Source organism: Vombatus ursinus, unplaced genomic scaffold (genome assembly GCF_900497805.2).
Source record: "Vombatus ursinus unplaced genomic scaffold, bare-nosed wombat genome assembly UNPS02014816.1, whole genome shotgun sequence".
In the NCBI taxonomy this organism is placed as follows: Eukaryota; Metazoa; Chordata; class Mammalia; order Diprotodontia; family Vombatidae; genus Vombatus; species Vombatus ursinus.
In genome coordinates this window covers 4569798-4593359 of record NW_020954594.1, presented here as the reverse complement: position 1 = coordinate 4593359, position 23562 = coordinate 4569798, and the positions used below count along the sequence as shown (strand labels likewise).

The window sequence follows — 23562 nt, the reverse complement described above, 5'->3', positions numbered from 1 at the left end:
GGTGATCAGTATTTTTAACTTAAGTTAGTCTTTGTCTCAAGAAGAAAGTGTGGGCACTAAGCAATTTCCCAGTTAAAATTCAGTTTGTTCTCATCTCAGTTCACTGTCTATTTGCAGGGTTTGTCCTAGTTAGATTCTACTGATGGATCAGTTCTATGTATGGGCTTTCCTTCTAGCTGTGTGCCATAGTCTGGTCTATATTCAGTTGATTTTTCTAGTGTAAATAGTTAAACTGAATCCTTGTGAATAATTATGGGTCTCATTTAAGAAACTCTGCAGTGTTTCAGGTCTTGATGCAGTTGGTACTGTGTCATCCACAAACGGGGGCATCTAGAGGATCTCACTGTCTATAAGGAATTCCTCTTCCACTTCAACTCACAAAATCCCAGGCTTGATAGGAGCCTGAAGAGGCCATCTAGCCCGACCCATACCTGAACAGGAATCTTCTCTTCCACATACCTGATCAATGGTCGTTTAGTTTACATAGAGACCTTTTAGTGAGGGAAAATCTGCTGTTTTCCTGAGGCAGCCCATTCCATTTTTGGACAGCTCTAATTATGAGGAAGTTTTTTTTCTTTATTCTGAGCCTAAATTTGCCTTTTTGAGACATCTACCCATTCTTTTTTTAGTTCTACCCTCTGGCATCAAGCAGAAAATGTCAAATCCCTTTTCTAGCTGATAACCCCTTTAGCTCTTAAAGACAGCTATTACATATTTCTCATATATCTTCCTCAAATCCCCCAAATCTAGGATGAATATCTCCATTTCTTTGTTTTAATATCTTTATAGAGCATGATTCAGAACCCTTCAACATTTGAATTACCCTTCTCTGGATATTCTTCAATTTCATATTATGTGATGTCCATAGGCAAATGAATACCACAGATGTATTCTGATCAGTGAAATATATTATGACTCTCAGCAATCTGGTCCTGGACCCTTTTATCTATCCTAATGCAGTGTAATACATGCGCATGCGCACGCACACACACACACACACACACTCTCTCTGTCTCTGTCTCTCTGTCTCTTTGTCTCTCTCTCTCTCTCTCTGTCTCTCCCTCTCTCTCTCTCTCTCTCTCTGTCTCTCTCTCTCTCGCCATATCATACTGTTGATTTATAGTGATTTTGGAGTTTGCTAAAACCCTTCTGACTTTGTCACACCAATAGTAAGTCTTCCTCATGTTAAACTTGGTGAATTTTTTAACTTATTTTAACCTTTTAATTTCAGTTAATTATATTTAATTCAGTCTTCTAACCTATCATGATCTTCTTGAATCCTGATTCTGTTGTCCAGTATGTTAACTATCCCTCTTAACTTTGTGTCCTCTACAGATTTCATAAACATTTTATCTATGTCTTTATTCAAGTTCTTTATTTAAAGAAAAAAAAAGCTAAAATACTATTGAATCTATGACAAATTCCTGAGGTATATCACTGAAGACCTCCTTTCAAGTTGACATGGCATCGTGATGACCAACTGCACTGGACAGCCTCTGACAGTGACACACTTTTGGCAAGCATAAGTCATATTATGCTGCATTATGTAACACTTGATATTAAGTATCTGAAGGTTATAAACATTTTTTTTCTGTTTCTTTTTTATATTACTTTTAAACATGTAGTAACTGACTTAATCACTTGGTAACTACTTATTTACCTTTTTCATATATGTTGAGAGTGTTTGTGTGTGTGTGTGTGTTTGTGTATGGGTGAATGTATGATTTTCAGAAATATACCAGATACCTTTATTTTGTTATATGCCTATATTTTCTCATTGATGAGTAGACTCAGATTTGTAAGCCATGTCATTTTGGGTTGCAGTTTTAACTTCTTTGTTTTTTTTTTTTCTTCTTTCTTTTTTTTTTTTTTTTTAATTAGGCAATTGGGGTTAAGTGACTTGCCCAGGGTCACACAGCTAGTAAGTGTCAAGTGTTTGGTCTGAGGCTGGATTTGAACTTAGGTACTCCTGACTTCAGGGCCGGTACTCTATCCACTGCACCGCCTAGCTGCCCTACTCCTTTGTTTTTTGGACTAGTGCAAGGTGTTCCAAAAATCTTAGAGCAATTAGCTTAAAGCTGAACTAAGACTTTTTGAACACCTTGTATTATTCCATTTCACTTTATGGTTTTAAGTGGTTTATGTTGACTTGTCTTTCCTTTTTATTTGAAGTTCTCTTGGTCACTTGCAGAATTTGTTGTTTGTCATTGGAACTGTTAAATTTAACCACTGTGGAATCATGTATTCTTTCAATTTGTGCTTTCTTTTCTATATTAATAAGTTCAGGACAGACTGCTTCTTGCATTATGATATTTAGGTTTTTTGATTTGTTGTGTTATTTTAAGAGTACTATGATCTGTAAGTTGTTTCTGTCCAGCCTATCTTTGAGACTTTGGCTTGTACAGAGATAATGATTTTTTTAAAAAAAAATAATTTTTACTTGTTTTCTTCCAGTTTTAATTTCACTCTGACATTTTGTATTATAAAACAGTTCATCTCTCGTTTGCTTCTTAGGAAGACTTTTCTAGTCTGCTTATGGAATTAAAAAATACTGCATTTAGATCTTTTTCTTATGACATTTTCTTTCCTAGTTTTTTTAAAAATAGATTTCATTTTCCTTTTGAACTATTCTAGAATATTTTGTTCTGTGGTCTCTTGACATTCTACAAGATTGTTTCACCAGGCATTGGTTCACTTTCCATTGTCTTATAATATAATTATAATATAATTCCTAGAAGCTTGAGAGCTTTGTAATCTCTTTGATGGTTTAATGCTCATCCTTCTAATTTTATTAGCATCTTCATTGTTAATCTGCTGGTGCTCTGGATTTTTACTGAGTTTTCTTCTTGCAAGCTTTGGTGTGTCAGTGTTTTTACCTTACATTGCCCATTTATTTCCTACTTTCCCTTCTTTCCTGGTGGATAGACCCCATGGATAAAGGTGAATAAAAGGTTGGGCTGAAAAGGTATATTAGTCTCCTGCCATTTTGTGGGATTTACATTTCACTAGCCCTTGGTCCTGTAAACTGGGGAGAAGGGACAATATTGCTACCAACTGAATTTGCATTTCCTAAATCCCTTTGTAGCCACTTAATATTAGACCCCTTCACCAGTTCCTCTCCTGGTTCACATCTTTTCTTTCTCTGCCCTTTTTTTCCCCCTTGTATTAAGAGAAGGAAGAGAGAGTGTTTCAGACCTTTGCAGACTTGGGAGTCCCTAAGCCTGGGACTGCCCCAGGCAGAGGCAGCATGCTTCCCTATTTTCCTTCTCCCTCATTCCTGGAATCAACGTCTCCGGCTTTTTATTTTTGTTTTTTTTGGGGGGGGGTTGTTTTTTGTTTTTTGTTTGTGAGGGTGAAGAAATCAGTAATTGAAAGGATATGTTTGCAAAGTTTGCAGCTGGAAAGAATGGGCCACAGGTGTTATCCTGAGATTGTTTCATGTACCCCTCATGGGAGTGTAATGGGAGAGAGGTGCTGAGTGAATTCTTTAAGGATTAGTGGTCTTCAGTATTCATTCATAAGGCTTTTCCTATATCTGGATTCTCTCTTTTGTCTAATATATTCAGTTGTGATTATTCTTTATAATACTTCTGGTGGGTGGGAGGGGACAACAGCAGGAGATTGGTGTTGAGAGTTAATGAGGATCAGGGAAAGTATCTAGTCCGTTAGCTAGTGAGTGACCTGGAAGTCTCAAACAATGTTATTGCAACATTTTATATCTTTGGAAGAGATTTATAAAATTTTCATATCTGCATGGAGGACCAAAATATAAATGTATGTTAAGTGTTGAAATGAGTAATAAAAAAAAATCTAACAAGAAAATGTTTTTATTAATTGAAAAAGATGACAGTTGAATTTTAGGGATGTAAAGTTGGTTAGCCTTTGGAGGCCACTTTTCATTTCTTTCCTGTTATTTTCATAGCTACTTTTTGACTACCATTTATTTTACTACTTAATTATTTATTTTTATATTACTTAATTCTTTCTCATGTGAGATGTCTTAGCTTAGACATACTAGGGCCTTAGAGCTATTGTTAGGAACATTGAATCAACATTTATATTTGTCATAATCTTATCATAATAAGTTGAAGTTAACAAAACACATTTCATCTTACCTTTTTGGGTAGTATCCTCGTTATGGATAAGGGAAGTGAGTCCTAAGCAGGGTTAATAATGTGACTTGCCCAAGGCCATACAGCTAGTTATCAGAGCCGGATTCAGACCTAGGCTTCCAGTTCCAGATCTGAAACTTTTCGCACTGCTTCACAGTTTCAGTTTTTTTCTTTAATTCTCCCTCTTATTTTTTCATCCTATTTAATACTTTATTATGCATGAACTTATTTTGAATTTTTTGTTACCTAATTTGACTTACTCGCACTTATCCTTCTTTATCTTTGTATATACTAAATCATTAGAACCGAAAGGGACCTTAGGGACAATTTTGCCCTAATTCCCTCATTTTACAGACAAGGACATTAAGATCTAAAGGGGGAGGGGAGAGTAATATGACAGTGATTTTATCAATATCACATAGTAAATAGTGGCAAGAGCAGGACTGGAATCCAGGTTTCCCAGTTTGTAGTCTAATACCTTTTCTAGTACACTGCAAACTTAGAGCTAATGTTTGTTATCTTTGCTTTGGTTTTACGTCAGATGGAATTGAAATATTTCCCTTTTGAGATTTAGAAAATCTTAATGTAGAAAAAGATAGTTTCATTCTCCCCCTCCTCCTTCCCCCTGCCACGTACTCCATTTTGGTGAGGTTCTTATACAGGTGTTCTAAGGGTGAAAGAGGATACATGGTGATAAGTAAATATGATGATTGCTGTACTCGCCTTTGGTAGACTCTAGCTCCTGGGTGTTATCTAGGCATGAGCTTTTACTCCAATTTCCCCTCTGTAGCCAAGAGCTGTCTTTATATATCACTTACTTTATATATCACTCCTTGTCAATTTTCCTTTGTTGCATAAAGGACCTGAACTGTCTCCCAAAATTCAGATAAGGCTTGAGTGAATGAGGGTGAGTGTGATCTAGTCTTGGATTTTCTTCTCTTTCTTTTTCTTCTATTAGCCCTTTCTCGTTTACCATCTTGAATGTGCTGTGGAGGCTGGGTCTTTCACATGGTCTTGTCTCTCTGTACCGCCCCCCACCTCATTTATGTGTATGTGTGTGCATATGCACACACATATATGTATACATATTCACACAAATATTTTATTCCAAAATGGGCTTCTCTCTAAAAATCACTCCTTCCCCCTGAGGTTCGGTTTCCTTATCAGGAAATGAGGGAGTTAGATTAGATCTTCTCTGAGGTCCTTTTTAGCTCTAGATCCGTGATCTTAGGATCTTTTTTTGCAGAACAGGAAGAGTTTAACAATCTATCTATCCTAAAATGCTTGATTTTGTCATTAAAAAAAACCCACTTAAAATTATAAGAATGTAGCATAAAAACTGTTGGTATATTTTGCTTATAAGACTGTCGTTCTTAATAGCTATCTCAGTCAGGTTTCCCGATTCTTACAATCCGTTCTGTTCTAACACTGTATTGAGAAATGACTGTAGTCTGGGTGTGATCTTACTGATGTTTCCCTTCTGTTTGTTGTGGTTCCTAGATCCTATTTTTTCCCTATCTATATAGATTTCATTTTTTACTTTGTAATTCTTCTAAAATGTGATTTGTTACTGATATTTAGTAATCATTTCTGTATTTTTCTTATATTTTGTCTTCCTTTCCTCACCCCATATTTTGTATAGGTCTTGTTCAGCGCTGTGTGATTATCCAGAAGGATGACAATGGATTTGGGCTGACGGTCAGTGGAGACAATCCAGTCTTCGTACAGTCTGTTAAAGAAGGCAAGCACTTCTTTATGAGCATGTTGATGATAGTGTTTTGTTTCTTAGGAAGTAAAGGGGTAAGATTAGAAAAGCTGGATTCATGTCTCACACTTCATTTTTTTTTTTTTTTGAGATAGACTAACTTGTATCCATTACTACATTAAGTACAGTGTGAATTCACCTAAGATGAAATTATCTCAGTGTTTGTTTAGTGTTTTAGAAGAAATAAGAAATTTTTGTTTACTGTTTAAAAAAAGTATATATGTATATATACACACACATATAAATATACACATATACTTCTGTTTGCGTCTATGCATGTATAACTATCTGTCTATCTCATATCTCAGATTAGACCTATGATTTAATTATTATAGGCAGCTTTTAATGAGAAAACTTTCTGTACCAGTACAGATTAGCACCTGTTCTGCAACTTGTGGTTGTTTGGGAGAATGAGAGGTTAAGTAACTTGTTTGATGTTATATAGCTAATATATGTGAGAGACTGGCCTTAAACTTAAGTCTTCCTGGCCCCCGAGATATGCTTTCTATCCAGTAGGCCACACTGCGTGTGTGTGTATGTGCATACCTGTGTGTACGTGCACATATGCATGTTTGAATGTTATGGTATGATGGCCATAATACAGTGTGTTGCTTTACCTTGGCTGGAAAAGCTGGATTCTTGTCATTTCGTTTATTTGTGACACTAGTGAATTGTTTTTTTACAAAGACATCTTGAATAAAGCACAGACTCAAGAATAATTAAGACCATTTTTATATTCATTGAAATTAAAGAAATGAGTTCAATTTTACATAACCAAATCCTTCTTTAGATGGAGCAGCCATGCGGGCTGGAGTACAAACAGGTGATCGAATCATCAAGGTAAGGAAGACTTTTTTTTTGGTCGACATTTTGCTGAATGATACTTCTTATGTACTTATGTACTTCTTGACTAATGCTTTCTTAAATAACCCAGTTGCATATCATGCATACATTATAGCTAAAAAAAAAGATTGATTTGATGTATTTGAATTCAGTTCAACAAATATTTGTTAAAGTTTTTACTATGAATAAGATATTGTGATAGGAGCTAATAATAAAAAGATTAAACTAAACATTTTCCTGTCCTCAAATAATTTATATGACCTGGTAGGAACTTGTTGGAGAATGTTTTATTTAACAAAATATGAGAAAGCACTTAAGATTTAGAGCCTTTGGGTAGCACCTAAATTCAGAATGCTTGAAAATGAACTTGTTGAAATGTTTATAAGTTAGACTTTTGGGGAGAAATGTATTATTTTTCTGAAAATATTATTTACTTCTTTATCTTTTTATTTTCTTAATCTACATCTTGGATGTGGAGTTTGTTTACATGAAAAAACAAAACTGTTTCTTATTTGCAAGTACTCTTCACTCTGAAGAATTTGAAAGTTCATTGTGTGATGTCTTCTCATTTGAATAGAATGTAATGTGCTTCACTGCAGGAGAACATATCTTAAGCTCAGATTCATAAAAATCTCTTCATATATCCATTATGTTATGAATATTTTGTAGTGTGCATGCAAGGTTATAGATGAATATTTATATCCTTTACACCATTATAATGAATCAGATATGCCTACTCCCCCCCCCTTTTTTTCTAATAGGTAAATGGAACTCTAGTTACTCATTCAAACCATTTGGAAGTGGTACAGCTTATCAAATGTAAGTAAATGTTTATGACATTTTTAATTTGACATTTCCTGAAACATTTAAGAAATGTTTGTGTCTGAGTAAAACTGCTAATTTGCTGATAGCTTTTTATGCTATGGGTCCAATATATGGAGTTCTCCATGATATACTAGTTGCCATAGTATTAGAAACATATCTGAAAGAAATGTAATATGCTTTAGAGAATTTCCTGGGGGTGGGGAAAGAGAAGATGAAAGGAAATGGAAGATTATATTGAATGATAAACTAAACTAAAAGGGATCTGAGAGATCATCTGGTCTAGACACTTTTTTGCTCAAATGAATGTCTAAATCATATAGATCTAAGAATCATCAATGCAAAGATAATAGTTAAAGCTGTGGAAGCTGAAGAAGTATATGAATAGATTTTAGGCATTCTGTGAACTTAGAACTTTTAGTAGTTTGTTAACTCTATTTCAGTGTAATTGGCTTCCTTTGTAATTTTATATATGTATTTTGTTCATTTATAAATATTATTCTAAAAAGGGATCCATTATGGTTACCACACTTCCAAAGGGGCTGATACCCCCCAAAAGTTAACCCCATGTATAGAGGGAGAAGAGAAAGACATTGGAAGAACCTGGGGGAACATTTATAGTTAGGGGGCAGGATGTTTGAGTAATGAACCAGCAGAGGAGACTAATGCAGGAGGAGACCAGCAGAAGAGTATAATGTCATGAAAATTCAGAGAGGAAAGAGTATCCAGGAGGGAGAGGGTGGTCGATAGTATCATATACATAAGTCATGAAGGATTAGGACTGAGAAAAGATTAAATTTGACAGTTAAGAAATCCTTGGGGCAGCTGGGTGGTAGAGTGGATAGAACGCTGGGTCTGGAGTCAGACTCATCTTTGTGAGTTCTAATCTGACTTCAGATAGTAACTTTTTTACCCTGGGCAAGTGACTTAACCCCATTTGCCTCAGTTTCCTCATCTGTAAAATGAGCTGGAGAAGGAAATGGCTAGTCACTCTAATATCTCTGCCAAGAAAACCTCAAATGAGGTCATGACTGAAAAACAGCAGATCATTGATAACTTCAGAGGGAGCTTTTTTAGTTGCATGATTAGTTTAAAAACCAAATTGAAAAGAGCTAAGGAGTGAGTGAGGGGAGAGAAAGTAGAGGCAGCAAATATAGACAACTTTTTCAAGGATTTGACTGAGAAAAGGAAGAGAGATGTAGGATGATAGGGTGTAGTGAGAATTTTTTTAGGAAGGGGGAGATTTGGAAATGTTTGAAGACAGTAGGAAATGAACCAGTTCATAGGAAGAGTTTGAAAAATCGATTAGAGGAAGGTGTGATTGAGGATACAGTCTGCTGGAGAAGGTAACAGATGTGATCAAGTATGCATTTAAAGGAGTTGGCTTAGCAAAGAGAAGGACTACCTTGTTGTCAGAAGTGGGGGAAAGGAGGTCATTCCTTTGAGGTAAAGAGATTGGCCAAAGAGGAGGCTCAAGTTGAATGACCTCCACTAAAGCAAACTGCAAGGTTCTCACCCAAAGGAGGGCATAGGTTATTGGGGAGCTGCATGAAGGAAAAGAAAGTTTAGAATAGCTTCTGTGAGAAGTGAGATAGGAATTCAAGTGGCACTAGCTTGTTTCAATGAGAGGCTGTTTGAGGTTGGAAAACATGAGATTGTAATGTACCCAGTTAGCACAATTGTAGGATTTCCTCCAGGTTCATTCAGCATCTTGTGAGTAGGAGCAGAAAAGGGTGCTGATAGTAATCCCAGGCAGATGTTTTACAGAAGATTGATGACAGGACAAAGGAGGCAGGAGATTCAAGAGAAGAGGACAGTGTAGAGTTGAATTTACCAACTATTGGATTGAGTTTGAAGAGTGAGACGAGTAAAGAAAGATCAAGGTTAATGGCTTGAAAGTACTGAGGAGTAGAGGGAATGGAGGTCTTCAGTGAGGCTGAAGAATAGATGTGGGGGGAATAGCATGGAAAGAGGTAGAATGATAGAATGTTTGGTCAGATAGTTGAATGTCATTTTCTAATTTGGGAGGTGAAATACTTGCAAGTAATGGCAATATCTAGTGTGTGACCATCTCTATATGTGACTGAGATGAAGTGAAGAAGTAGTTTATGGGATTTAAGGAAATTGAAGAAATGGGAGGTCAGAGAGTTTGAGAAAGCATTTACATCAGTATTAAAAGTCCCCTAGTATAAGGGAAGGAGTTAGGGAGTAGAGGAAGGTAGAGAGTCAAGTGCTGCATTCCTTAAGAAAGTAGGAAGAATGAACTGGGAGCCAGTATTTTACAGCTACCGTAATTTTGACTGAGTGGAAAATTTTAACTATGTGAACTAGAAAGAGGAAAGGTTGCTGAGTGAAAGAGGCAGAGGGAGAGTCTAGAAGAAATAAAAAGGAGCAAAGAGTATTCCAAGTCCTGTCTTCTCTCATCTCTCCTGCCCTGGACCAAAGTTATAGGCCAGGGTAGGAATGAGAAAAGGTACAGCCTCTGCTGGAGAAAATAGCCGTGGATTCAGTGTTGTTATATGAAAGAGGGCTTTGTGAGGTCTAATCAATGCATCAATAAAGCATAAAAAAGAAGTCCAGAGTAAAGGGGAGTTTGTTTGCTATGGAACAGGGATTCCAGAAGGCACAATGCAAGGAGTGGGCCAGGTTGGGTTGGGACATGGATGGAGTTTGGTTAAAGAGGATGAGGATAAAAGAACATGAAGCAGGGACAGGGGACAGTTTTCTCCTAAACGAGAAAAAAAAAGGGGAGGCCATATGAGTAATAGTGGCGGTCGGATGGGGAGAGAAGCTCACAGTCTCCAAAGGGTCAACACCCAACATAAAGATCTGGGGCAGCCTGGGAGACTGGAAGAGTAGGGGAACAATTGTTAGAGGTGAGGGGAAGGGGTACAGTGGTGTCTTAGGGCTATCAGAAGGTGCTAGTCAGTAGTCATTCCTGGATCCTGGTTTGGCCCAAGTCTACCAGGTGACCTTGTTCTTCTCCTGGGTGGCTAGTGAAGGGTAATGGAGCGAGTATTGCATTGGTGGGTAATAGGCCATGGTATCCCACCAGGCAATCAGAATTACTTTCAATTTAATTCCATTTTCTCTTACTAGTACGCATGGATAACTCTAGTCAGCTTCTGGCATGGGACTACATAACTTGTTAGGTGCTTCTCAGTTCTAGATCCCATGATTTTATGAATCTTACTTATATAAAGTGTCCTTTATATATTGAAATCAATAGTTCATTCATAGAATCATTGACTGTTAAACCTGAAAGTGTTCCTAGTCTGATGCCCTTATTTTATAGATGAGAAAATTGAGGGTAAGAGAGTTGAAGTCAATTGTCTAAGCCAGTGGTGCCAAACTCACATAGAAATGGATCCCTGCTGGCCATATATTGACTTAGAAAACCACAAATTAACATTATCTGTATTGTATTTTTAAATTTTATTTTGTTAAACATTTCTGAATTACATTTTAACATGGTTCCCATACTTGGAATTTTCAGGCTGAGTTTAACACCTGATCTAAGGTGATAGAGCAAGTAGCAAAGCTAGTATTGGGTCTCCTGGCTTCCAGATCTGGACTCTTTGCACTACAAAATCTTACTGAGTACCTTCATAGCTGCCTTTTCTTAAAGCCAAATAGGCCTAATTCCTTTTATTTTTTTTTCTCACAGTCCCTGCTTTCTATCCCTTTTATCACTTTTCTCCTGATCGTCTTCACATCATTTTATAAGTATATTAACTAAAACTAGACACTACAACTTTTTTCATAGTGAAACTGTAGGTAATGCCTCTCTTAACTTAAAGTTTCATCTTTCCAAAAGTCATCTGAGAAAGAGGACTTGAGCAAAAGTGGTCTCTGAGCAACCAAGATACATGCTATAAAGTAGCTTATACATTTTAATTATAGTGCAGCTGTTTACTCAGATCCTGCTTGCTTTGACATAATTCTAAGCAGAACAAATTATTTTCCAGCTCTTAGCAGATCAAAAGCATCAGATTAGAAAGGTAGGAAGAGAAAGGGATGGGTAAGGGTTGGAAATTCCCCCTACTTTGGAGAGGAGCTATAGGTGCCTGTATGTTTTGTATATAACTTAGTCCTGTCAAAATTGTAAACAAAAGAATCTGGCACACCAAGAGGATTAAGTAGTGACAGGTAGTGCCTAACAAAGAGCAAGGATACAAAAAAAACAAAAAAACAAAAAAACAAAACCCAAAAACCCTGCAACTATAGAAAGGCAGGAATGAGGAGCAAGTGCATTCTAAGCTTGTGGAACTCCCTGTACAAAGCTATGGAGATGGGAAATGGAATGAGTATGTAATAGACAATAGCTGGTTTGGATAAATACATGAAGGAGAATAATGTGCAATAAAGTTGGACTGGAAGATGGGATCCAGATTGTCAGGGCCTTTAAAAGCCAAATCAAACAAATTTTGTTGTGTCTCAGAAGTGAAAAGGAGCCAGTGAAGCTTCTTGAGCAGGGAAGTTACGTGTCAGATACTGAATTACAAAGAAAAATTTAAATAATGTACTGCACACAAGAAGATAACAGAGAAGTTTAGAATATTTTAGAAATATTCCTATAAAATGGCAATTAAAAAATTACAACTTAGTAACTATTGGTTACCTTTAAGATACATTTATGTGGAAATATGACATTCCCCAGAAATACCAAATAAATGAGTCGTTGATTTATTTAGCTAATTCATTCAGATCATATCTTTTCTCCCAAGATCTTTTTCTGCTCTACTGATGCCTAACTACTATTTTCCCATCCTTTATTTTCCTTTTGGTCCTGAGTATACCACCTTGTGTTTCTCTGTTGTGTTTCTTACCCGTTTTGTGAGACCATTTCCCCAGTTTATAAAAATCGTTTAGAATTGGTTCACTGTCTTCCAGAATTTAGGAACCCTACCTAATTTGGTACTTTGATATGTAGTTTCATCTGTGTGGGTACTCTCTCCACTGGTGCTGATCACAACCTATTCATGTCTTCTTTTTCAGTGTGATTCTTTTCCATGTCTTTGCATAAATTCTCAATAAAGAATCAGTCCGTAATTCTGGGTAGAGAGAAGCCTGTATTGTGTGTTTAATATTTCATGGAGGCCCGTACAACACTTGCATTACCTATCTCTTATGTGTTACTAAATGACTGACCACTTCCTTTCCCAGTTATATATGTCTTAGCAGATGTCTTTATATCACATTTTTGCATGTGTCTTTGTGGGTGATATATCCTGTACTCCTTAAATCCAACATATGTCTTCCCATTGATCTTTGGGTCACCTTAAAATTTGGTCCTCCTGAAATTTCACAAATAATAGCATTTAATGTCACTGAAGAGTACATTGGTGTTAAATAGATGTATTTGACAAGAGAGAGCTACTTGGGGTCATTGTAATCATTGACTATGCTATTCAGCTTTCCAAATGTGGTTTGGCCTATTCTTCCTTTTCATTTCTGGGCATAGCTCACTGACCAGCTGCGTGCATGCGTATGTGTGTGTGTACACAAGCATGTCTGTACATAGGCATGTATTTGTGTGGTGTGTAATTACACACACTGATTTACTAAAAAAAAAAAAAAAAAAAAGGCTGTCCATTTAACTATAAGGCATAAACTGAAAATGTTCATTCTTCATCTGCTTGTTTTTTCCTATATGGAATGCTTAGCTAGTCTCTTAAGGGCCCATGGATCTCATTCTGGAGGCTCTAAATAATGGTCCATACCTTGATATAATTAACACACTCTCTGAATGGGCAGCCACATGGCACAGTGAATAGAGTGCTGGGCCTAGAGTCAGGAAGACTTATATTCAAATTCACCCTCAGACACTTATTAGCTTTGTGATCTTGGGCAAATCACTTAATTCTGTTTGCTTCAGTTGTCTCATCTATAAAATGACCTGGAGAAATAAATGGCAAATTGCTTCATTATCTTTGCCAAGAAAATCCCAAATGGGGTCACGAAGAGTCAGATACAACTGAACAGCAAATAATATCTGTGGAAAGCAATATGTGAAGAACACTGTTATATAGAGAGATACTCTTGCATTTGGACTTTATATAGGACATCCTCCATTACAATAGTAACAATATTTATTGGCATATGTGTTCATATGTTAAGCATTATTTGGTATTGATAAACAGGATCATTGATAAAGATTATCTGTGTGTTCTCATTCATCAAGGAATCATATATGATCTGTCATTTGCATAAGAGACATTCTTTTGCAGGAAAGCTTTAAAGCTGAATTTTATTCCACCAAGACGAATACTTTTTGGCAATCAGATCTTGTATTCTGTACACCTCAGTCATTTGAGAGGCAGTGTTGGAATTAGGAGAAACCTGGGCTCAAATACCACCTCCAACTTTTAGCAGTGTGACCATGGATAAGTCCCTTAACCTCTCTGAGCCCGAAACTCTAGAATTCAAGAAGGAATTGAGAGTGTGGTAGTAGAAATAGTATTTGCTTTGGAGTTGGAGGACCTGAATTTGAATCCTAACTCTGCTTTTTACTACCTGTATGACCTTGGGCAAGCCACTTAATCATTCTGGTTCTCAGTTTCTTCCTCTCTAAAATGGCAGGGTTATGCCAGATTGGTTGGAAAGGTCCTTTCCAGCTCCAAATATATAATCCTCTAATCTATTATCTATTTCACACTTTTCAAAGTTAACAGTTGAAGATGTAATTGCAAAGATACACTGTGTCTTCATTTTTTCTTCTAATTTGGTACTAATTTGACCATACTTCTAACCAGTAGATCTCATTGTATACACAGTTGATTCTAGAATGACTTCTACACTGGTAGCCAGTCACTCTAACTGGCTCGTTATAAGATATAAGTTCTAAGATAAGTACTAAGAAATAGTTGACTTCATTTTCTCGGCAATATTTTTAAAGTATCATATATCTAGACCTAGAAGGGACCTCAGAGGCCATCTGATCCAGCCCTCTCTTTGTCAGGGAGGAAACTGAAGCCTCGAGGGGTTAAGTGAATTGCCCAAAGTCCCATAGTTAATGTCAAAAGTACGATTTGAACACGGGTTCTCTGACTACATGGTCAGTGTTCTTTCTAGCATCTCAGCTGCCTCTCTCCTTTAGCATTTACTGTATCTAGCTCTCTTTATGAAGTAGACATTTGTGATACATAGTTCTGAGGTTTCTAATTAACATACAAACCTTTACCCTCTTTTATTTCTTAATCGGAAACCATACTTTCCAACATATTTTTTCTCTGTTTTATACTGTGCCCACATTTACATTAAATTCCCAGGGTATCAAGATATATGTTTACTTGGTTTGCAGGATCAGGTCAAGTTTTCTTTAGAATTCTCTTTTCCTTCACAGTGAATGTTGACACAAATTGCAAATGGTTTCATGACTGAACCTTTTGCTCAACTCTTTGTCAGTTCTCTAGAGAAAAGTGACAAGTATCCCATGAAATATTTCATGTTGCCTTTAGATGATGAAACATGATGAAACTAACCCCATCAGTTCTTTTATTACCCCTCTAAAGAGAATCTATAAACCATATCCCCATATAGCTGCAACTTGTTTTGTCTTTTGGTTTTCATTTCTTATGATAATGTCAGTATGTGTGTGGTTCAGTTCTTAGCTCATTGATAATTTTTGTATACCTAGCACAGTACCTAGCACTTAGTAGGTTCTTAATAAATGCCTAGTGAACAACTGATTAGATGAAGATCTCACACTTAAAATACCAACAATTAATGTTAGTAGAAGGTAAAAAAGCCAGATAGATGATCCTTGGTTTCCTGTGTGTCCTTTTCTTGTCACTCTAATATCTTCATTGTAGAAACAAAAAGGAACAGCACAAGACAGAACTGTTTTGTATTGATGTCTGCTTTATGGGTTTCCATGGTCAAATAATTTATCAGCTTCTTGTCATCCTCCCAGTGAAAAGTCCTTTTATACTTAGCTGGGATGGTCCTCAGCACACACAGTCCTTTTCTGGCACTGTACTCAAAGTCTCTTTGGCTTGATTGAACCTTCTGAGGCTTCTGCTGATACCTTTCAAGAACCCAGGGAAACTTCTGCAACATAAGACATCAGAATAAGACTTGTGAAGTCTGAAGTTTTTAATGGCTTAATCTTTGAACAGAGACAATAGTGTTTGAAATTCCCTAACTCTTCTGTGTATGATTTTTAGTCTTTTTTGATTTCAGCTGGTCTCAGAGTTTAATTTATTATCTAGAACATATTATTTACTCTCTAAGAGTTAAGAGATTACAGAGCCCCCCTTTTTTAGAGATGATTAATAGATTATAATATCTTCTGCTGTAGCAAGTCCTTTCAGACCTGAGAAATAAAAATGTTCATTTTTCTACTTGACTGTATGTATGAAGAAATGTGATAAAACGGAGCACTGTACTGGGAGGCAAGAGACCTGGGTTTTAATATCTGCTTTGCCACTATGTAATTGTGTGATATTAGACCATTCACTTAATGTGGCTAAGCTTCTTCAGTGTTCTCCCCTAGAAAATGAGAGATTTAGATTAGATGACTTAAGTAATTCCTTCTAGGTCTTAATTATTTGATTGTAAAGCTTCTGTGATTATCAAAAATTCCATATCAATATTATTTTCTCCTTTTTTTCTCCTCCCTTTTCCTACTCCTGTTTTTCCCACTTTCCTTTTTAGCGGGTTCCTATGTAGCTCTCACTGTTCAGGGACGCCCACCTGGGTCGCCCCAGATTCCATTAGCTGATTCTGAAGTGGAGCCAGCAGCCTTTGGACATATGTCTCCCATCATGACATCCCCCCATTCACCTGGAACATCTGGAAATACGGAGAGAATCACCAGCCCAGTGTTGATGGGAGTAAGAATCAGAAAAAGTCTTGGAAAGAGCCTAGCCATATAATGACATCTGATGTTTTATCTTAAAATTTCTGGGTTGAAGTAGAGAGCATAGTGTGCATTAAAAATTTAGATTTTGGAAAACTACCATATAATTTAACCTGTTAGATGGTTCAGGAAATGAGAAATCAGCGGGATAACAAATGATCAAAATGCACTAGCCAAATTGAGCAAGGGAAACTTTTACATTTCTTGCCTATTTCCAATCAGTGCTATTAATGGCTAATATTTCTAAGAACCAAATATAGTATAAGATATGGAAAGTCAGAAATTCCCTTCTGATCATTCAGCTTTAAAAAGTGACACAGCTGTGGTTCTGTGCAAATGGGAATCCCTAGAACAGCCTAGAATAGAGGAATTTCAGTTATTATTGATAAATTGAACAAAGGCACAGAGTTGTCCGTCTTTTAAAATTCATTTTTTAGCTTGACTTTTTCATCTTTTGTTTCTTGTTTTTCAGGAAGAAAACAATGTGGTTCACAACCAGAAAGTAGAGATTCTAAGGAAGATGCTGCAGAAAGAGCAGGAACGGCTACAGGTACTAAATTAGAAATGGGACCACGAAGAGGTCAGAAAAGGAAATATTGTAAAGAGAGTTGAGAGCTGAAATGTCACTGTAACAGTCCCGGTCAGTAGGACGTTAATAATATTAGCCAGTACACTCACAAGAACAGTGAGTAGCCTTTGCTGTGCTGGTCTAGGCTTTGGTGATTAACAGAATATTTTTTATAATTTGCCAGTTGTTGCAAGAAGATTACAGCCGCACACCTGCTCAACGATTGCTTAAGGAGATCCAGGAGGCCAAGAAACACATCCCTCAGTTGCAGGAGCAGTTATCCAAAGCAACAGGCTCTGCTCAGGTAATTCCATTATTTGAATGCTCTTCAACCTTTCAGGTTTCCTTTTGAGAAATATTTCAAGGGAGCTAACAGATAACTCTAAAGAAAATCATATATTCCTGTGAACTTATCTTCTTGCAGGAAGCACTGTGTAGGAAATTACAGAAATGTGGATGACTAGGTGTCAGATTGAACTCTGAGGTATTTGGTATTTCCCAATTGTGTGCCTTTTAAAAAATAATAATTTTCAAAGAAGTTAACCGATTTTTTTTTCTTATTTGATATACTACTAAGGAGTATTAAGGTATACCACATGTGTTCCCTCAAAATGAGATGATTATATCTTCTGTGGTTTTAATAGATTCCATTTAAAGTTGATATTGTTGGTAGAAGTAATAGAGATGATGTCGTACTCAAAAAATAGCCAAGCATTTGTGGTGGCAAATATTTTTAAGCTAGTTCTATAGTATTCAAATCTAAACATTAATAATAATAACTAACATTTGTATGACACTTATGGTATGCCAGAGATTTGGTCTTCACAACAACTCTGAGAGATAGATGCCATTATTATCCCCATTTTCGAGGTGGGAAAACTGAGTTAGGCTTTAACTGACTTGCCCAAGGACATATAACTAAATCTTTGTCTGAGGCCAGATTTTAACTCAGGTCTTCCTGACTCAAGGCCTGGCACTCTCTCTGCTGAACCACCTTGCTGCCTCTTCCAGTTTTCCATCTTAAAGCAATAAGTTGTACCTAGTATTTGCATGAGGTTGGAGGGAGAAAAAAACTGTCCCTATATTCACATTGGTTCATTTGTGATGATTGTCCTTTGACTCCTCAGTGATGCTTTCATCACACACTGAAAATCTCTATGTAGACATCTCTGTTCAAAGAGGTGAGATTGATCATCTACTCTAACACCCTTATTTTACAGATAGATAAACTGAGACTTGAAGGAACTGTTACTTGCCTGAGATCAAACAGCTGATTGATATAGATTTAGTTCCTCTGATAGTGTGAATGGACTGGATTCCCTAAATCATAGAAATTAAAATTAGAACCTTCAGAATCACTGTCCAGCTCCTTTATATTACGTATAGGGAAACTGAGATCTTGAGAAGTTAAATGACATGAGGTAAAAAGTAATTGATCCAGGATTCAAACCCAAGTCTACTGGCTCCAAATCTATTGCTCTTTCCACTATTCCCTGAAGCCTTGATAGCATTTTATTTTTCTATAATTTGTAGGTAATGGACAACATACTCGGGGTTTATATATCTGTCCAAAAATGTGGTCTGTGCCCTTTGTGGTTGTTTGTTTATAGAATGATATCTAAAAGTTTGTAACTCAATTAAACTATGAAGGAGGAAAGAGAAGCTAATAAGCATTTTTGTAACTCCTTCTACATGCCAGGCACTGTGCTAAGTGCTTCACAAATATTATCTCATTTGAAGTTGGGGAGTTGACTAACTAGAAGCTACAGTGTAGTAATTTAAATCCCAAGGGACAAAAACTAATGGATGAAAAAAGTATATCACACAATATCTTCACAGATTTATAGGTCACTGTGTCTCTATGTTGCATTTGTACCTTCAACCTGCAGTCACTTTAACTGAAGTGATATTTTACCCTTCTTCATAGATGTCTTCTTTCAAAATCACAGTAGTCATTAATAAGTTTTTTTGTTTTAAAATCTTCCATTGTTTTATATGTATTTATATGTACAATAACAACTACAGCAAACATTTGTTGAGTGTTCACTCTTTGCAGAGCTTCACCTTCTGGAGTGTAATATGACTCTTTACTTTTGGCTGCTCCCTGCACCTTTATATCTATATATCTATATATAGATATATAGATATATTTTAAAATCTATTTTTAGGATGGAGCTGTAGTTATATCCAGCAAGACTTCTGGTGACTCCCTTCTACTCAGTGAAGTAGAAGCAGACAGTGGTGATGGGTTGGGCAGAATTGATTATAGCAGTGGAGATGGTTCTCGACCCAATAGTGACATTGCAGACGTAAGTATTAAATATTTCAAACTTTAATCATTATTCTTCTGCACATCTTCTTTTTTGTTTTGCTTTTAAAAATTTGTATTTACTTATTTGATTGATAATAGGTCATAGTAGATGTTTAGATGTTAAATCTGGAAAGGGATTTAGATATTATCCAGTCCAACATCCTTGTTTTACAAGTGAAGAAAATGATGCTCATAAAAGCTAAGATTATCAGAAAACTTTAGTTTTGGAGACAGAGGATCTGGATTTCCCACTTACCTCTGAAAATGAACTTCAGTAAGTAATTTTACTTTTATGGGCCTGCTTCAGTTCTTCCATCTGCAAAATGTAAGCATTAAACTACATGACCACTAAGGTCCCTTCCATCTCTAAATCTGTAATCCTATGACTTCAGGTTTCCTGGCTCTGAGCTCAGTCCTTTTTTATATTCTCTTCTTATTATTTACACAATTATTTCTTGCTTATCAACACCACCATTATCTTCTAACAGAACAGTATTATGAGCAAAAATCTGAAATGCAATATTGTATTGTGACTTTAGGTTTTGGAGCTAACTTTTTCCCATGTATACCTAATTACATTTCTTTCAACAGGATGGAATTTTCCAATAAGCATCTTGTTACTGCATAGAGAAGTCAGTAGTATCATTGCTTTCTTACTGAACCAGGAGGTCATTTGCTGATATCTTATAAAAGCATGTTAATATTCCATTTGTGGTCAGTGACTCAGACCTGAATCATAGGGCAGACTGCCACTGCTGAGAGTAAAAGTCCCAGTATTACTAGATATACTTCAATTATTAGGTTATGACTATCAATAGACGTTTCTTCATTAATCTCTCTGTTGTCAACTACACATGAATATTTACCAGATTATTAAAAAGGAGCTGTAAGTTTGAATCTTAAATCTTTTTCTTCTGTCAGTATATTAATAAGAAGATTCTGTAAAGTTTTGTGACATCATTGGGTTGGTCCAAATTACATTCTCTTTAAGGAATAGACGGAAGTAATAGACTAACTAGTCATTCACCCCATCCTCTGAGGACATTGCAAGTTTGACAACTGAAAAGAATACAGATAAATTGCCAGAATAGTGATAATCACTGTAATGTATTATTCTATATGATGAAATTATTTTCATGTCCAGCTGAGATAGTACATGCATTTTTGATCTACAACCGTAAATTTATTTTAGCAAATGCTTTCTTCAGTCTTGCTCAATAGTTACTGTATTTAGCATTCTACCATTTTCTCACCCCCATCAAAATAATATATATATATATACACACACACACATATGTGTGTGTGTGTGTGTATGTGTGTATGTTAGAGTTACCAATTTAGAACTGGAAGCAGCCTTAGAAGCCATCTACTCCAACCTTTATATTTTACAAATGAAGAAAGTGAGGCTAAAAGGTTAAATGACTTTCCTAGGGTCAGAGAGGTAGTTAAGTATTAGAGGTAAAATTTGAATTTGGATCTTCTGAACCCCCAAGTATATCATTCTACTTAATTCTTGGCAGTTTTTGTAGCATTTCATACTCATTAATTCATGTTCAAAGTGAGTGAAGAAAGAGCTATGTTCTTTTGTTTGATCCACAATTAACTTTTTATCTCTTCTTATTCTTCTTTGGGGAAGCTAAGTGGTGCAGTGGATAGAGCACTGGGTGGGATTCAGGAAGACTCATCTTCCTGAGTTCAAGTCTGCCATCAGACTCTTGCTATTTGTGTGACCCTGGGCACATCACTTACCCTGTGTGCCTCAGTTTTCTCATCTGCAAAGTGAGCTGGAGAAGAAAATGGCAAGCTACTCCAGTATCTTTGCCAAGAAAACCCCAAATTGGGTCACAAAGAATAGGAAAAGACTGATACTACCACAACAACATCCTTCCTCTTGTCAGATATTCCAACCACCTAACCTCCTACTTCATCCAGCCACCCCCAAACAAATAAACAAAAAAATCAAAATCTTGGAGTATGGGGAAGATAGGAACTGAAGTTGTGTGAATGATAGCACCTTCTTTCCTCTTCTCTGTGTAGAGCACTTTTCATATGTTAATTCATTTTGCCTTAAGGAATTATATTTTTGAATTGTATAGAATTTAAAGCTAGAAAGGATATTGGGGATCTTGTAGCATCCTTCTGTTATTTTATACATAAGGAAATTGAGACTTAAAGAGATTAAGTGACTTGTTCATAGTTAGAGATCTATCTGATGGAAAATGCTGGACTAAAACTGAACCTGCAAATTTTCCATCTGGTATACGCTTCTCTACACATTACTGTTATGGTGTTGCCATATTCATAGTGACTCAGCTGTGAAAATAATGTGTTTTATTTCGTGGATTCATTAAAATGAATTTCACTGAGACTAAAACATTTCTAATGATATTTGACCTTTATTTCGTTGTATACTTTTTTCCCCAAAAAAGCAGTAGATTAGGATAAAGCTAGGTATTGATAGATGGCCTTTAAAAAAATAGATAGCTTTTAATAATTAGCAGGTCTATAATATTCATCATCTTTAAAGAGACTCAATAAATAGTTTTCTTTCTTTTCAAACAACTTTTTCCCATCCAAAAAACTTTGATTTAGATCACGGGCTTTGGGCTAGAAGGGTAGACATTACATTAAGGGTAAACTTAGAGGTGATTTAGGAAGCTTTATTAAGGATCATCCAAGACTTTTGAATACTATGCAAATGAAATTTGAGCATTTCTTTTTGAAAGATGTTGATAAGACTCTTGAATAGGTAAACTTTAAACTTCAGTGAGACATTTAAATTTGACCAAGTAAAGAGGCTAATTTTATGCTTAAATGTATGGAAGATTAATACTGCCTCCATATTGAAATTTAATTGTTATTTTAGTTTGGAAAGTGAAAGAACTGCAAAAAGCTTTCATGGCTACTGGAGTCTCCTGATACTCTATGAGATTGTCTTGCTGGTGCCACATCCTTCATATTTCTCAGTTCTACAACTTTAGTCTTCCTTGTGCCCATGTGCATATTGGTTGTTTGTGCACATATTTTGTCATCTGTTTTTCTTTATCGTTATTCAGTAATTTTGAAGCAGGTAGAAGATTTACTTTGGTTATGACTCAAAGGTTTTTTTTTTCCCCCTGATTCATTTTTGATGGGTCTACTGAAACACAATGATTTTTACTTTTTTTTTTTTTTTTTTGGTAGAGTCCCAGAGGTGGCTTGAAGGAAAGAATTTATTTAGAAGAAAGCCCAGAGAAAAGTGAGATGATGCCAGATAATGTGAGTATGTAGCCCATGCTATATTAGTGCTTTCTGTTAATGTTTTCTATGCTTAAGTGAAATAAACTCTGAGATTTATGTAAAATATACAAATTAAGATTTTTAAATATTTTGATTATTTTTAAAGTTAAATTTGATTAGTGTTTTGAAATAAAGAATTATAACCAAGAGTAGTATATAAAAATATTAAATGACTAGCAATATGAGGACTATTCCTCTAATCAGCAATAAAATCAAGGAAGTTAGATAGCCAGAACTGCATCCTAATTTCTATTCTTTCAACTGAATTTCATTTGAAATATTAGACACTAAAGGTTAAAGCAGGTAGTAAAAATAACAACTGATGTTTTAGGAAGAGTTAATGCATGCCATTACAGTATACATAGAGGAACAACAAATCACATCAACCTCTCCATTATCCATATGTGAATCTACTTCTCTAGCTTCAATTATAGTTTCTGTGCAGAGGACACCCAGATTTATATCTTTGGTCCTGACCTCTCTTCACTACTCTAGTTCTGTGTTTTAACTGACTGCTATATATTTTCACTGGCTTATGCTGCCAGTATCTGAAACTCATAATACATGAAACTGAAATCATTACTCATTCACTCACCCAGCACCCCACACACAACTAAAGTGTTTCTTTTCCTGACTTCCATCAATGATCAAAGATCATTTTCTTAGTCACTCAGACTCAAAATCTTTTTTACTTCTTCATCAGATCAGTAGCCAATTCCTGTTAATTTCTGCTTTTAATTTGTGCTTTTTTTTTTTATCCTTCCCACTACAGAACACCCCATTTCAGGCTCTTATCATCTCACATCCATTCTGTAGGTATAATTTTATGTACCCTTTACTCCCTGCCCCCAAGAAAAAACCCACTCCACTCTAGATTTTGTAAGTTCTTTGAGGGCAGGAAATATACCTTATTCATTTGCATTTCTCCCAATTGAAAATGGAAACAGGAACTACAGAATATGAATGTAAAGTAGTAAGTCTTAAGGTAGTTAGTGTATA

General features: G+C 35.9%; 1 protein-coding gene across 2 annotated transcripts in view; it reads left to right on the top strand.

Moving 5' to 3' along the window:
* ARHGEF12 (Rho guanine nucleotide exchange factor 12) overlaps positions 1–23562 on the top strand; it is a 176939-nt gene that overhangs the window by 99264 nt on the left and 54113 nt on the right. For both annotated transcript variants that reach the window (XM_027835496.1, XM_027835495.1), the window contains 8 exons: positions 5755–5853; positions 6668–6717; positions 7482–7539; positions 16201–16379; positions 16878–16955; positions 17158–17277; positions 19142–19282; positions 22468–22542. In XM_027835496.1, coding sequence (XP_027691297.1) covers positions 5755–5853; positions 6668–6717; positions 7482–7539; positions 16201–16379; positions 16878–16955; positions 17158–17277; positions 19142–19282; positions 22468–22542 — 800 coding nt within the window. The remainder of the gene's footprint in view (positions 1–5754; positions 5854–6667; positions 6718–7481; positions 7540–16200; positions 16380–16877; positions 16956–17157; positions 17278–19141; positions 19283–22467; positions 22543–23562) is intronic.